This window comes from Aotus nancymaae, unplaced genomic scaffold (genome assembly GCF_030222135.1).
Source record: "Aotus nancymaae isolate 86718 unplaced genomic scaffold, 86718_ANA_hifiasm-v0.15.2.pri h1tg000083l, whole genome shotgun sequence".
In the NCBI taxonomy this organism is placed as follows: Eukaryota; Metazoa; Chordata; class Mammalia; order Primates; family Aotidae; genus Aotus; species Aotus nancymaae.
Window position 1 is genome coordinate 3,895,367 of NW_026988498.1, and position 15,596 is coordinate 3,910,962.

At 40.7% G+C, this 15,596-nt stretch overlaps 1 protein-coding gene across 2 annotated transcripts in view; it reads right to left on the reverse strand.

Moving 5' to 3' along the window:
- ITIH5 (inter-alpha-trypsin inhibitor heavy chain 5) overlaps positions 1–15,596 on the reverse strand; it is a 92,909-nt gene that overhangs the window by 60,622 nt on the left and 16,691 nt on the right. For both annotated transcript variants that reach the window (XM_021670607.2, XM_021670608.2), the window contains exons 3-5: positions 8,069–8,232; positions 7,001–7,102; positions 3,511–3,761 (exon numbers count right to left, since the gene is read on the reverse strand). In XM_021670607.2, the coding sequence (XP_021526282.2) occupies positions 3,511–3,761; positions 7,001–7,102; positions 8,069–8,232 (517 nt within the window). The remainder of the gene's footprint in view (positions 1–3,510; positions 3,762–7,000; positions 7,103–8,068; positions 8,233–15,596) is intronic.

The window sequence follows — 15,596 nt, forward strand, 5'->3', positions numbered from 1 at the left end:
TGTACTTTTTTTTTTTAGTAGAGGTTTTTTAGTAGCGGAAATTATAATGCTTCAGCTTCCAAAATACTTCTCACAGGATTGCCTTTTACACAGGGACAAATCCCATTAATTTATAATTTAACCAATGTGAGTTCAATCCTGATGCACCAGAAAAGTAAGCTGAGGCAAATGTAGATTATATTGCTCTCAGTCTTTCTTTTTCTTTTTGTGTTCAGGGAGAGAGTTGGAATCTGGACTCCACCCCCGGTAATGTACAGTCTATTTAATGAGGAGGTGGATGGTGCAGTGGTTAATGTATAACTTGGAATCAAATAGATCTATGCTTAAATTCTATTTCTATCCATAATTAAATATGAGACCTTGTCCATATGACTGAACCTCTGAAAGTCATGGTTCAGTCATATGGACAAGGTCTCATATTTACAAGCCCTTGAATAGGACTTTAGATCCTATTTAAAATGTATTTTATTTTGTTTCAGTAAGTAAGGCTAAGTTTCTTAGCCTCTTCATAATTAAAATGGGGATTGAAAAATACAAGCTAAGAGGGTTGTTATAAAATTGAATGAGATCATACTCTCTGCAAGTGGTTAGTCTAGTATCTAGCACACAGTAGTTACCCTTATCTAGAATTGCATCTCTGAAGATGAAAATGGGTCCATGGTGAGAGATTTACTTAGACAAATTCCAAAAGTTAGATTTCTTAACCCAGCCAGATCTGTCTGTGGAATGTACTGGCTTGGGCCTCATTCACACAATCATAGTTCTGGTGCGAGCCCAATTCCAGTTTGATCTCTAGCCTGGATTTCTTCTGGAAACATGCAGCGGTGTCCAGACAAAATCACAGCATCCTGTGCTTCAAGCTGCTAAGGCTGCCATTTTGCAGAAACAATGACCACTGAGGTTTGAAAGACAGAAGAGGGGATCAGCAAAAAGCCAGTTCATCCACTGCGCCTGGCTCTGGGACACACTTGTAAAAGCTTCGTGTTCTGGATGTCCTTTGGTACAAGGAGCTAGGAAAACAATTTCCTTAAAAACAAACAGATCCCAAGAGATCAAACATTTGGAAAAATTCCTCTGAGATACTAACAGGCCCTGAATATAAACAGTAAGCAACTTTTTTAGCTAACAGTCATAATTCATACTCCCTCCAAACGAAACACATACACACCCCACAACATGTACACATCTCTGAAGAGTCATCATGGTTCTGAAATTAGGCAAAACACATATTTCATTACTGCAGCAGGACCCCCTCCGAACCTTCTACTGACACAGCTACTGAACGCTGCTCTCATCCCAGACACGCTTCTCAGATACTCTACCCTTCTTATGAGATCCTGCCAACTCTTCCCCCTGAAAAGATACTTCCTTCCCACAGTTGCACACAAGAAAATTTTCTTCCAAGGTACGGTTAGAGAGAAATGAAATTTTAAAACATTCTTTGTTATTCTTGTTTGCTTTTCTTTTTAATTTTTTTCTTTCATAGAGATAAGGTCTTACTATGTTGCCCAGGCTGGTCTCGAACTCCTGAGCCCCAGTGATCCTCCCACCTTGGCCTTCCAAAGTGCTGGGATTACAGGTGTGAGCCACCATCCCTGGCCTGCTTTACTTCTGTAGTTCAAAGACACTCAATTAGCTACCTGCCATTTAACAGGTACTGTTAAGTGCTAAGGAGACACAGGTTAATCAGACACAGACCTGCTTTCAAAGAAGTAAATAAAATGTGACACTAGTAATAATACTTTATTTTATTTTATTTTTTTTAGACGGAGTCTCGCTCTGTCGCCAGGCTGGAGTGCAGTGGTACAATCTCGGTTCACTGCAACCTCTGCCTCCAGGGTTCAAGTGATTCTCCTTAGCCTCCCGCGTATACTTAATTTTCAAGCTCTCACTCTGGGGCCAGGCTTTACATACATGAGCACTTCACAGTGACCCATGAGCTAGTTATTAACCCTGTTTCCCAGATGTCTTACACAAGCTGAGTCTTACAGCCTTGCATTTTTTACAAGGTTCCAATTAACAACTGAACTAAAATCCATTAACCATATAACTACCACCTGCATGACCTAAGAATGGCGTACTGGATCCCACGCCATTTCTAAATGCCAGGTACCTTGACAATATTTTTGCTTTTTCTAGATACTAGCTAGATCTGGATTAAGAATGTCAAGCTCATTGTTTGGAGTCAATGCAGAACAAAGGACTTGAGCCCAACACATAACAAAGGACCTGGGTCTCTGGCAGAGCCAGGAAGCACTCAGTCTGTGAGAGTGAACAACCTCTCACCAAGTCATTAACTCAACTGCATGCTGGGAGAGGAAGCATATTTTCCGCACTGTTTGCCCTTCCATAGACCAGTTCTAGGCCTCGGCTGTTTTTGCATTATGTTAAATACCAACATTCTGATTCCACTTGTCAAGGCATCTCTCTCTCCTCTCCTGCCAATCTCATCCCTAAGTACCCTGGTCCAAGAAGCCTTCCTGGGCCACCCTGTGATCGTGCAGCCGCAGGCACTGAACACAGATTCTGCACGTTCTCTGCTCATCATCTACCATTTCTCCACCCTCAATGTCACAATTCTCTGAAATCTTGACATTCCAATCCCGGTGCAATTTTTGAACACACCTGACTCATCTGATTCAACGCTGACCAGGCTTACTGGCATATTAAGCATACAGCCCAACACAAGTCCATGTTTAATATATACTATTAGTTGAAATTAATATTGTAACTAAAGTTACTCTTTTAGATTTTGTGAAAACCAGAAACCCCCCTCCCAAGAAAAGGAATAAGGTGATTAAAACTAGATTATTTTTCATTTCAATAAATGAAGAGCTAATTTAAAAATCAGAATTTGAGAAAAACCTAAACTGAATGATTCTGTTAATGAATCAAGATGCCTGTATCTTCCATCTATACTAAGTATTTTTCATTATTTATATTTAGAAAGACTATAACATACTGCTGAATGTTAAGAAACACACTTTAGAAAATGGCCCTATAATCTCATACCCTTAGTACAAAATGATTATTTTCTATAACTTTCTAGTATTTTGTCAACTTCATATTTAACATTGTAGTGCATGTACGATTTGCCTTTTCTTCCCCGCCACATACTGAATTGTCTTATAATTGTAATTTACTAATCTCTTCCATATAATTGAATCTTTAGGCTGATGAAATGTTTTTGCTACCACAAATATTATCGAACGAGCTTGTGCATATGACATTCCCAATATTTTAGATGTTTTACCTAGGATAGATTTCCAGAAGTGGTATTGCTGTGTCAATAAATCATAAATTTTTACATCTCCTAGTAGAGCTTGGCTTTAAAAATATATATATGTACAGGGTGCTGTCTTAGCTTCATAGCTCTCGTTCCAATTCCTACAAAGATGCAAAGGCTTTGCTGAAGGGAAGGGGTGCCGTCTCTTATAGATTTCTCTGAAGCCAAGTACCAGCTGGGTGTTTTCACCGCAGATCTGAGCGGACCCAGCACGCAGGACTCACCTTCCCCACGCCCGCTGCCCCTGTGCCTGCTGTTGTGAAGTGGCAGCACCTCCAGGGATGCGATGCCCGCGCTCTCCAGGATATTCACGTCCACGCTCAGCCTCCCGGCCAGCTGCTGGGGCCGCACGCTGATGCTGTGCTCATACTTGCCCAGGCGCCTCTGCAGAAGCTCCTCGTAACTCAGGAAGAAGGCGGCTTTGTCCTTGCTGGGAATCAGTGCAGAAGCTCTGAATATTTCAGTCCCCTTTTCTCTGTCAGGAAAAAGAAAAAGGACCTCAGGGAGGTTCAGAGGTGGATAGAGCCAGGTTCCCTCAGTCCCCACAGGGCACCAGCCATACCCTCTCAACCAGCCTGCCAGGGAGACTCACGGGTGTGAGTGTGGGTCCTAAGAAAAGAAAAATGAAAATTAGTTTTGGAAGAAGTAAAACCCCGTGCTCGAGGAAGGTCACCAAGGGTCAAAGAATACTGACCAGGAGAGGACTCTAAGAATACTGGCCCATTCTCCTTCTCCCTGAGACAGACCCAAAGGAGCGTTGGGAAAGGAGATTGAGCAGGTGAATGGCTAGAAGAGACAGCTTTGGAGTCAAGCTGTGAGTTGTGCTCTTCCTTTACAAGGATGGCCAATGAATCCTGGCATTTTACATAACTTTAAAATAGCTCATATACCAGGTTTTCACACCTTGGTAAAGTTTGGTGGACATGTTTGGTAGGAAATGTAAGGAACAAAGAACTCCAAAGTTGATCAAAAGAAAAAATACACTCTGGATGCTTTCAGTACTTAGAGTGAGGGTTCTCTGATTCAAAGTGGCAGACTGGCCTGGCCACCAGAGGAATAAGTGGGAGTGGTAACCGTTAGCAGGTGAGATGTTTCAAGAAGTTTCTGGAAGGTTTGGGGTATTCAGTAGAGCAAGAACTTTACAGCTCAGAATGTGCAGGAAAGGACTGCAGCCAAGGAGAGAACCCAACTCTGTGGCAGAATCTTAGAAAGACTGCAGGCTCTGAATTCCGGACACCATAAGACAGAAGGGAGAAGAGAGACCCAATAAAGACAGCATAATTCCAAGTCCAACATGACTGAATGACTAAGCGGATAGGCTTTCTATACTCCTCCTTCACCGAACTGGAAAAAGACACAAGTGTTGAAATGAAAAAGTTCAAGCACTGAGCAAAATGAATGAAAAGAGACTGAACCTAAAACCACCATTGTAAAACTTCAGAACATCACATAGAGAGAACACGTAAAAGGGATGTTACCTGATCCCATTAGATATGTCATCAATAATACTGGATGTTATAAGACATTGGAGCAATCCCTTAAAGTTCAAAAGGAAAGTATTTTGACCTTAAGGTCATACACAGCCAAAATATTAATCAAGGTCTCAGAAAGTTTACCTCTCATGCATCCATTCTGAGAAAGTTACCTCAGAATATAACTTCTGCAAAGTAAAGGCAAAAGCCAAGAAAGAGGAAAACGTGGAATACATGAAATAACAGAACCGACCCAAAAGAAAATGAAAAGAGATACAGGGTAAAAGTTTTGCATCAAGGCTGAAAAACAAGGAAAGTGCTTTATGGTTAAAGACATATATGTTTTAATAGCTCTGAAATCACAATGTCTCCCAAACAGTGATATCTTTCAACTGCTGTTGGCCAGATATCAGGAGTGATAAGGATGTCAGTGATTGCAGAAACTTGGTCATAGCTGTTCATTTTGTTATCATTTGAAATGAGTTATATGTCTCGCTGGATGTTATATAATAAGAAAAAAGAGAAGCAATTAGAAACTCCAGGAAAAAATAAATACGTATTTCATGATTCAGCTAAACTAACCGCAGCATAATTCTGAACAATTGTGATAAAGATCACTTCGGACAAAGCTATGGTCTAACAGAGTTAGGTTTTAATAACTTGCCACAGCGAGGGAAACCGCCTACCAGAGGCACCATGAGGCAACTCATCAAACAAAGGAAGAGACAGGATTATTGTAGGATTAGGGAAAGGACGGAGGACAGGTTAAAGTTAAACAGAGCAGTGTTTGGACAGACTCAAAGCTGAGGCTGTGTGTAAAACCATCATTTCAGCCTGGAATGAGAAGCAGACTCAAGATCCTCTGCGTCCTTAGAAACTACGACATTAAGATAAACTTGGAATTTTCTGCCTGAAAACCCCTTATCTGAAGCTCTGGACCTTGGTTGCTTTTCTGTATCTAAGTGGACCCATGGCTCACATCCTCCAGACAAGAGTGAGACACTCCCTTGTCACTAATAAAATTTCCAACAGCAAAGTTTCTGGCAGTCTATAATTTTAGAGAACTAAATTTCTCAAAATGATGCCTTTTTATTCATGAGGAAAATCGGGTTACCAGGTTCACACCATGTTATCTAGATATCAAGATCACTTTTCTGCCAGCAGGATGAAGGCCTTCACATTGGGCTGGGTGAGAGGAAAAAATATTTTTAGTGTACTAGGTGGGTCTCCATGCAGTTCATGTTATTTATATAGTCATTAAAAAGCTATTGCTATGTCTTAGTTTCAATGTTTAGATTCAGTTTACAGACAAAAGAAAGAATAAAAGTATTACAAGTCCGAATTAAGACGCTAATAACTCAAACAATGATTAGGTAACATCATGAAATGAGAAAGGAGAGAGACAGTGGAGGTTAGGAGAGGGAATGTCATCATTCAAGATAGTAGGGATGGTCCAAGACAGTCTAAACACTGCTGAACTGATGGAAGAAGAAATAAAAGAATCATATAAAAATCTGAATGCAGAGTAAAAGTTGAAGTTTTGTTAATTTGCTATATACGCTTTCTTTACAGTGAAGAGTCAACAGATAATGTCTTATTTTTGTCAAAAACAATTTTTTGAAGTATGACTATCATAATATTTAGAGTTAGGGATGTAACTACAAAGAAAACCACGTACAGGCCAGGCATAGTGGTTCACACCTATAATCCCAGTACTTTGAGAGGGCTGTGGTGGGAGGACTGCTTGAGCCCAGAAGTTTAAGATCAGCCTGGGCAATGTAGCAAGACCCCATCTCTACAAAAAATAAAAATTAAAATTAACTTGGTGTGGTAGTGGACACCTGTAATCCCAGTTACTTGGGAGGCTGAGGTGGGAGGATCGCTTGAGCCCAGGAGGTTAAGGTTGCAGTGAGCTATGATTGCCCCACTGCACTCCAGCCTGGGCAACAGAGTGAGACCTCATTCAAAAAGAAAAGAAAAGAAAACTACATATAGAAATATTAGAAGGGGATATGTCTAAGAGCTGATAATGAGGGATAGGTATGGTAAAATTTTCCTTTTTGTTACAAACACTTATCTCCTATATTATTCACCAGATATATTTATTACTTTGATAAAAAATAAAAAAGAAAGGGAAAAATACTTGGAGGAAAGGAAGGTAGCAAGATGAGTAGGCAAAGGTGTAGAAAACCTGACACTTTGCTAAAAAGGGTTTTTGATTCCTTAGTTAACCAGTACTTACCCATTTTCTTCTGTGGTTTTATTCCTTTTCTCTTTTACCCTATCGTCACTCTTCTTTTCTCTCTCTGTAATTTCACCCTGATACACCTTGTCTCCAATAAGCCTGAAACACAAGAGACAGCTGTGCTACCAGCTTGCAGTTCCAAGACAAATTCAGACATGGATCTCATAACCATGACAACCCCAGGAAATATTTTTATTTGCCTCTTGGATGTGTAGAAAGAATGCATTCCAGACTAGGGCACTACCCTTGAATCATTCGTTTCACTCTAGGGCAATTTTCAGCAGGTCCAAATAACAAGACCCAACCCACGGTGCCACTGTGATTCTCTAGGAGAAAACTCACAAGATCTGCTCACACTCCCGTGAAGATTCACCCACTTACATCTGATCTGGACCAAATATTAAACCCAACGCCTACCCTGTTTTGCGTATCTTTTCTTCTTGGCTCAGAGAAGGAGGAAAGATACCCGATCTAGTATGTCAAAGTTTCCACGCTGCCTTGTCTTTCAGGCTTCAACCTCACCATGGCCTCCTCAAAGCTACTCCCAGATCTCCCTAACTGAAGATGCCCCTCTCGGTCTGACTTGCCATCTTTATAATATTTGTAACTATCTGAAATTCATCTCATTCATTCTTTGTTCATTTATCTATTGACTGTTTCTCCCCACTGGAATCTGTACAGCACAGTGACAGAGAAGTGTACCAATTTCCATGAAGAGTACCTGGCCCATAATGGTCATTCATTTGTTGCAAGGGAGGAGGGAAAGAAAGAAAGAGAAAAAGAAGGAGGAAAGAAAGAAAGAAAATGAAAAAAGAAAAAATGGAAGGCAGAGAGAGAAGGAGGGAGGGAAAGAGAAGGAAGGAAGGCAGGGAGGGAGAGAGGGAGGGAGGGAAGGAAATGAATGAACCAACCAATGAATAAACAAAAGAGTCGGCCTTCTGATCCCTATGCCATCTACTGGAATATAAATCATCACAGCCACAAGGCTGTGGACCTCACATCATCTCAGGCTCACCCTGACAACTCCACACAGAAATCTTTGTCCTTGACCAGCGTGTCACCTACATGGTGAAGTTGGTGATGAACGCTGCTGCTGGAATCTGCATCTGAAACTCAATCTCCTGGTCCTCAGAAGCTCTGTTCAGCATTTTGCAGGAAACCGTAGTGAAGGCATAACGGGATATGATGGTAGACTTCACCGAGAATTCTGTCATCAAGGGTTTGGTTTTCTGTAGGAATGAAAACACACAGTATTATCGGTGATGCATGAAAGCATTTTGGTGGTAGGAGAACGTCTTTTTTCCACAAGGGAAATAATCTTCAGTTTGGAAGCCTTTGGAATGTGATTCCTGTCTCCTTTCTTCATCTTGTCCTGATTTCACCATTTTTAACTCCCTTCCTTTGTAAAACAACCTTGGTTGTTCTGCATAAACAACACATAAGCAAATCTTTTAACCTAACTTCAACAAGGGAACACAGTGAAGATGTCGAATTTAGCAGAAAATACACATTCTTTAAACAGTTCAATCAATTATTCGAATTTTAGAAGTAAAGTATGTACTGTATATAATATTCTTCTGTTAACACTTTTAGGTCACATTTACAGGACTACTGAAATGTTCCAAAAAACAAAATATGACTAATAAAATTGTCATGTTTTAAAATTAGTTTCAATGCCCACTTAGAGAATTGATACACCCGAGCTTCCCTATCTGAATTACAGTCATGTTACTGTGAAATAGGAATCAATACTGAACTCAGCAGAGTATCTGGAGAATTAGAACCCAGAAAAAGGAAAGCCTAAGTCTGTGCCAATTCAATTTATCCCAAAAGCCTCTGATAAGAGCAGTAACTAGAAGTGATGTAAAAGCCTGTTAAAACTCTGCAGGGTTTTTTCTAGCCCTCACAACAGAGCTGCATCTGATGACAGCTGGTAGCAGAAGGCTGAAGAAGGAAGAAGACATTTGTAAGGAAAACCACAAGCCACTACTAACAGAGCGATTATCTAACATCAGGAACTGGCCAAGCAATTGACAAGCATATTATGGGCTGTGTCCTCCTAAAACGCACACGTGGAAGCCCTAACCCACTATGGGAGGCAGTGGGGTGTGGGGAAGGCAGTATTTGGAGGTGGGTGCCTCTGGGGGTAATTAGATTTAGATGAGACCATGAAGGTGAGGTCGCTAGGATGGGATTAATGCCCTTAAGAGAGGAGACATAAGAGAGCTCTCTCTATCTCTGTCTCTCTCCATCTGCACGCACCAAGAAAGACCATGTGAGCACACATTGAGAAGGCAGCCATCTGCAAGCCATGACAAGAGCCCTCATCAAAAACCAAGCCCTGCAGAACCTTAGTCTTGGACTTCCAGCCTCTGGAACTGTGAGATAATAAATGCACGTTGTTTAAACCACATGGTCTACAGAATTTTTGTTACAGAAGCCCAAGCAAACTAAAACAAGACATTACCCTGTGACACTCTTTGAAGACATGTGCAGTAGGTACTTTATTCCCATTTCATAGATGGAGGGAAGTCAAGCTTAACGAAGGCACATATTGGTCCATGCCAGCAAGCAATGGACGTGGGACTTGAAGCCAATCCCACTTACTTCAAAGTCTGCACTGGCTATTATTATGCAAGGCTGCCTGGCTGCCCTCTGTGGACAGACCCTACTCATCATTCTGTACTCAACCCCATCCTGGCCTTTGGCACAGGCTCTCAAAACATGCTGAATGCAACTGGCTTATGCTAATAAGATTCTACTCTCTCCTTCAGAAACTGTGGCCTAGCTAGGCAATTTTTATTTCAACCCTCATCTGCTTTATTAATTTATTTACAGCCTTAGGTTTGTTTTCAAAACAGATATAAAGCTGTGACCTGTTGCTATCAAAGACATATTCCTGCTGTGACATACAAAGATCATCACAAACCGTGCTTCAAAAGGGTTACTACAGAGGGTTATTCTATTTAAACAAACACTTACTCAAAATGTTTGCATCAAATCATGCTCTGCATGCAAACCACGAAGTCTGAGAGATATTTTCTATGATGTATTAGAGAAGTGGCTACAAATATCAAGCACGCCGGCTGGGCGCGGTGGCTCACACCTGTAATTCTGACACTTTGGGAGGCCATGGTGGGCAGATCACCTGAGTTCAGAAGTTCAAGACCAGCCTGGCCAACATGGCAAAACCCCATCTCTACCAAAAATACAAAAATTAGCTGCATGTGATGGTGCATGAGTGTAGTCCCAGCTACTCAGGTGGCTGAGGCAGGAGAATTGCTCGAAGCAGGGAGGCAAAGGTTGCAGTGAGCCAAGACTGTGCCACTGCTCTCCAGCCAGGGTGACAGAGCAAGATCCTCTCCCAAAAAAAAATTATATATATATATATATATAAAGCACAGCTGAGGATGGACTCAAACACCCATAAGACAGGGAGCTGCAAGGGTCGGAGCCACGCACATGCGCAAGTGGAGAGATTGGGCAAGTGCTCCATGCAAAAGTGTCAGGGCCGTTCATCTTTGTAGCAGGTTGTGCAAGAACTTCCAGTCTTAGTGACTGAAAAAAGCCAAAGACAAATGGAACAGCTTAAGGAAAGTATTAGGGGATATGCATCTTTCTTAGACAGCCAGAAGAAATAAACATGTACAATTCATTTAAGTAATGACCAAGTTAAAAACAAATCTGAGCATAGTGGGAATATTTTTGCCTAAAAGAGAAAAAGAAACCTTCCAGTTTGGTCTGAGAAGGATTTACTTCAAAGCAGCGCTTCTCAAAGTGTGGTCCTCGGACCAGGGGCATCACCATCACCTAGAAACTTGCTGGAGAGTCTCAGACTCCTTTACCATCAGCTGGAAACTTGCTGGAGATTCTCAGACTCCATTACCATCAGCTGGAAACTTGCTGGAGCTTCTCAGACTCACTCTAAACCTACAGAATCAGAAACTCAGGGGGTGGGCCCAGTAAGCTGCGATTTAACAAGCCCTCCAGATCATTCTAGTGCCTGATCAAATCTGAGAATGACTCTTTTAAGTAATTGAACTTTAAAACATATGTTTCTTCATCTGCAAGTGAAGAGGGCTTAAACAAATCACTAAAATTACATCCACATCTGTGATCCACAGATTTAAGGCAAAGCTAAAACTAAGGAATAAAACCTTCAGGTTTAGGAAATTATGTCTGAATTGAGAAGTTTGATTATACAGTATCATTTTATGGAAATCTAATCTCTTCAGGACAAAATCTCTCTCCGCCAAAGCGATTAGGATTAAAAAAGAGACTCAACATGTAGTTTTACCAAATGTTTCTGTGAAAGGATCTCATTAGAAACATTCCATACATTTCAGTAAAGGCAATGAGGATTAGGCTGGGGGTGGTAACGACAGCGATCTTAGCAGCATGACAACCTGTGGGGTTTTTTTAAAGTTAAAATTTGTATCTCATTATCTTTCAAAAAAAAAAAAAAAAAAAAAAAGAACCCCAAGGTGACTAAGACCATGAATTGGCATGAAGTGTTTACTTTGATCTGTGTTATTTCTGGAAACAGGTTTTCTTTCTAAATTATCCATGATTAAATATATTATTTTATCTCCAAATCTAAGCTGGTATATAAGAAATGGCCCACGGCTGTGATGTTGTGCATTTGTGAAGAATTTAAAATACCACTGCACACAGCTCTGATTTCTATAGATGCTTTGGAAAGTAAATAGGAACTAATGCTTTAGAAAAATCCTATGAACTCAGCATATTCTAGCTTTATCATTCTCTGCTTTAAAATTTAAACTAGTTTTAAAAAAATTATCAAGTAACATATGCACATGGTAAAAACTTCTAATTATGGTGAATAAAAAAAGAAAATAGCAGTCTCCCTCCCACCCTGGATTCACAGTTCCATTCCCCAGAAACAATATTTAACAATTTTTGTATATCCTTCCATAAATATATACTACGCTAATTGACTTAATCTCACCTAATGATATATATAGTTAGTTCATCTTTATGTTTTAGCAATTTCATGCTGCTTAACAAATCACTCTAAAACTCAGTGGTTTAAAACAGCAGCAATCCTCACGTTTTCTCTCGGGGTTTCTGTGAGTCAGGAATTTCAGAAGAGCTTGGCTGGGTGGTTTGGCATCTCTACAGAGGGTGGCTGAAGCTGGAACTGTGAGTTGCTGAGGCAGCCAAGGCTGGCATCTCTCCATCTCATGTTGTCCCCAATCCCCTCTGTATGGTCCTTCCAAATGGACAAGTGTAGATGAACTCACAGCATGGGCCACTGCACATGAGTCAGGCTGGTCACCTGGTAGCTTTCCCAACAGTGAGGTGGAAGCTAGATGCCCTGTCATGCCCTGACCTCAAAAATCACAATGTATTACTTCTCTCATACTCTACTGGTCAAAGCAGTCACAAAAGCACACTCAGTTTCACAGACGGAGGGCACAGACCCCCATCTCCATGGGAGGAATGGCACATCGAAGTGCCTCCATCTTTGTAAAATACAATCTGCCACTGAAAAAAAAATCTACCTCCTTCCTTTTTAAAAATAGCTGCATAGCATTACATTGTATGGATGCATTAAATTTTAATTACCCAGTTCCCCCATCATCCATCAACACTTTATAATCATTTTTCATTTTTGGAATGTCCTTTCAGATGGCCCTGCTCTCTCATTCATCTGTAGCAGGAGTAGGCAAGCTTTGTCAGGTGGGCCACACTGTTTTGTAAATAAAGTTTTATTGAAACACAGCCACATTCATTTACATACTGTCTATGGCTGCTTTTCTGCTACAATGTCAGGAAAAAAATAGAGAATAATTCAGCTGAGCTCAGCTGCTCTTGCCAAGGAGCCCGCCCATGAGGGAAGCTGCACTGCCCCCTCCAGAGCAGCCATCTGTCAACTGAACACCCCAGAGCAACCTTCAGCAACACCACAGGCCAGAAGAATCACCCAGCTGAGCCCTGCCGAAATCCTTCCCCACCAAATGTGATAAAATGGTTGTTGCTCTAAGCCACTGAATTTTGTGGAAAATGTTTGTGCAGCAATAGAAAACTGGAATACCTGCCTAGTTTCTGTAGACATTTGAGTTTGCAACACCACTTCAGTGTGACTTGCTGAATTTAACTAAATTTTAGTTAATTTAGTTATTTAGTTATTTCCAACTCTATGCCAGTTCTGATCTTTACATACTTTGTTATATTTTGTAAACTAGACTTTCAGCATATTAAAAATATCATTGAAATTTTTTGGAAAATGTTAAATTATGAAGATAAACTGTAAAGAACAACAGCTTCTGAAATCTAAACTCTTCACTTTTCCAGTATAGGCCAAAGTCATTTACTGTGTGACTTTGCCAAGTCACACAGGTAAGAGATAGTCAATCCCCAATGGCCATCTAAAGCCCCAATTTCCAATCCTGCCTCTTTCAAAAAAGAACACAGGGACAACTTGCCCAATTCAAGGCTTTTTGCAATGGTAATTGATAACCAATAAAATATATACTAAATAGAATTCAGTCTTTGGTGCTAATTCAAAAGTTACTTGTGAACCTCAGTTATCATCCATTAAATTGTACACATTGAAGATAGAGGACATTAAACTGAATGTATTCTCTGAGCTGTAGTCATATTCTGACACTTTTCAAAAATTCTTCTTGTCAACTTAGCATGTAATTCTTTTACATAAAAGTAAAATACTAATGGGGGAGAGTATTACGTTTACATCTTAGACAAGCAGAAGTGTACAGCTCTAGCTGCACAATGTTCCAAGTAAAATTTAGCTCCTTCTGCTAATAGTTTGTGCTCAGTACTATTTTTAAAACAAATCAAAATCATCTTCACTTGGTATGCTGGAGACTATTTTTAATGTGATGGTGATTTGTTCTTATTTATAAGAAATAATTTCATTAAATTTAAAATGTGAAAAGTATAAGACACACGACAATATTAAGTTTATTACAGTATCTTCTTATATCTAAATTAAGTGTATAGATTTAGTAGAATTTTCCACAATATTACATCAAAAATATGAAGTATAGTTTATGGGCCCAAGAGACAGACTGAAAAAACGTTCAAGAAACTATTTTAGTTTTTGTGCTTCTGCTACAATTCTCTCAGGAGCCCCTGCTGTTACTGACATACCACAGCCTGGTCCTTCTGTTACAGTTCCCTTGGTGCAGAATCTACTAGATTCAATTAGGCACAAGTCCATCCCCCTCCCAGTTGCCAGCCCTTACCCCTGCCCTGGTAGATTGTGGGACTGTAAACATGGAGAACAGAAACCGTTAATGCTACTTCTTCCTGTTGTCCTTCCCCTTCCTCTTCTCCCTCCTTCTTCTCTTCCTTCTCTTCTTCTTCCTTCTTTCTTCTTCTTCCTTCTCCTCCTTCTTCCTTTTCTTCTTCCCCTTCCCCTCCTCCTCCTCCTTCTTCTTCCCCTCCTCCTCCTTTCTTCCCCTTCCCCCCCCTTCTTCTTCTTCCCCTTCCCTTCCTCCTTCTTCCTTTTCTTCTTCCCCCTTTTTCTTCTTCCCCTTCCCCTCCTCCTCCTCCTTCTTCCTTTTCTTCTCCCTTTTTCTTCTTCCCCTTCCCCTCCTCCTTCTTCCTTCTTCTTCCCCTTCCCCTCCTCTTCCTCCTCCTTCTTCTTCCCCTTCCCCTCCTCCTCCTTCTTCTTCCCCTTCCCCTCCTCCTCCTCCTTCTTCTTCCCCTTCCCCTCCTCCTCCTCCTTCTTCTTCCCCTTCCCCTCCTCCTCCTCCTTCTTCTTCCCCTTCCCCTCCTCCTCCTCCTTCTTCCTTCTTTTTCTTCCCCCTTTTTCTTCTTCCCCTTCCCCTCCTCCTTCTTCCTTCTTCTTCCCCTTCCCCTCCTCTTCCTCCTCCTTCTTCTTCCCCTCCTCCTTCTTCTTCCCCTTCCCCTCCTCCTCCTCCTTCTTCTTTGCATTAGAAACAGTTTCTATTTAGACCATGCGACATAATAGTGCTTAACACAGTGTTATTTTTTTACCTGCAGGTCCCAAGATAGAGAAAAACTAAAAATACATATGGATTTTAATATTTCATATCTAAAGATATGGGGGATATAGGAATGGGTGAATGGATAGATTAATGGATGAATAGATAGAGACCTTGACTACAAGACTTTCCAGTGTTGAGAAGAAAGATAAATCAGTGAGGTCTGTGAAAGTAAGAAAAGGTTTTTAAAACAGATGTAGTACTTGCATGTGGTGAAAGAGAACAGAAAGAACGTTCTAAGAGCACGGAAGACACAGAAGTGGAAATGAATGACAGCACACTCCCAGATCAATGACTAGAAAGGAGAGCATGCTATGAGAAGAATATCGGACAGGCAGGTAGCACAGGAAATGTGCTAAAAAGCGAGAACTTTGAATGGCAGAGGCTCGTGAAAATGTGTCATAAAGGAAGGATGTAAAACAGTGGCCTCACTTTTTCCCAGTGCACGATTCTTAAAAATCCAACATGCTTTCCATATTTCTATTTAAGTAATAATTCTGTTTTGGGATGTCCGCTGGAAAATAGTGGCAAAAAAAAAAAATCTTCCTGTGACATAGATAATTTCTTCATTATTTTTTCCTACAAAGGCAACACAG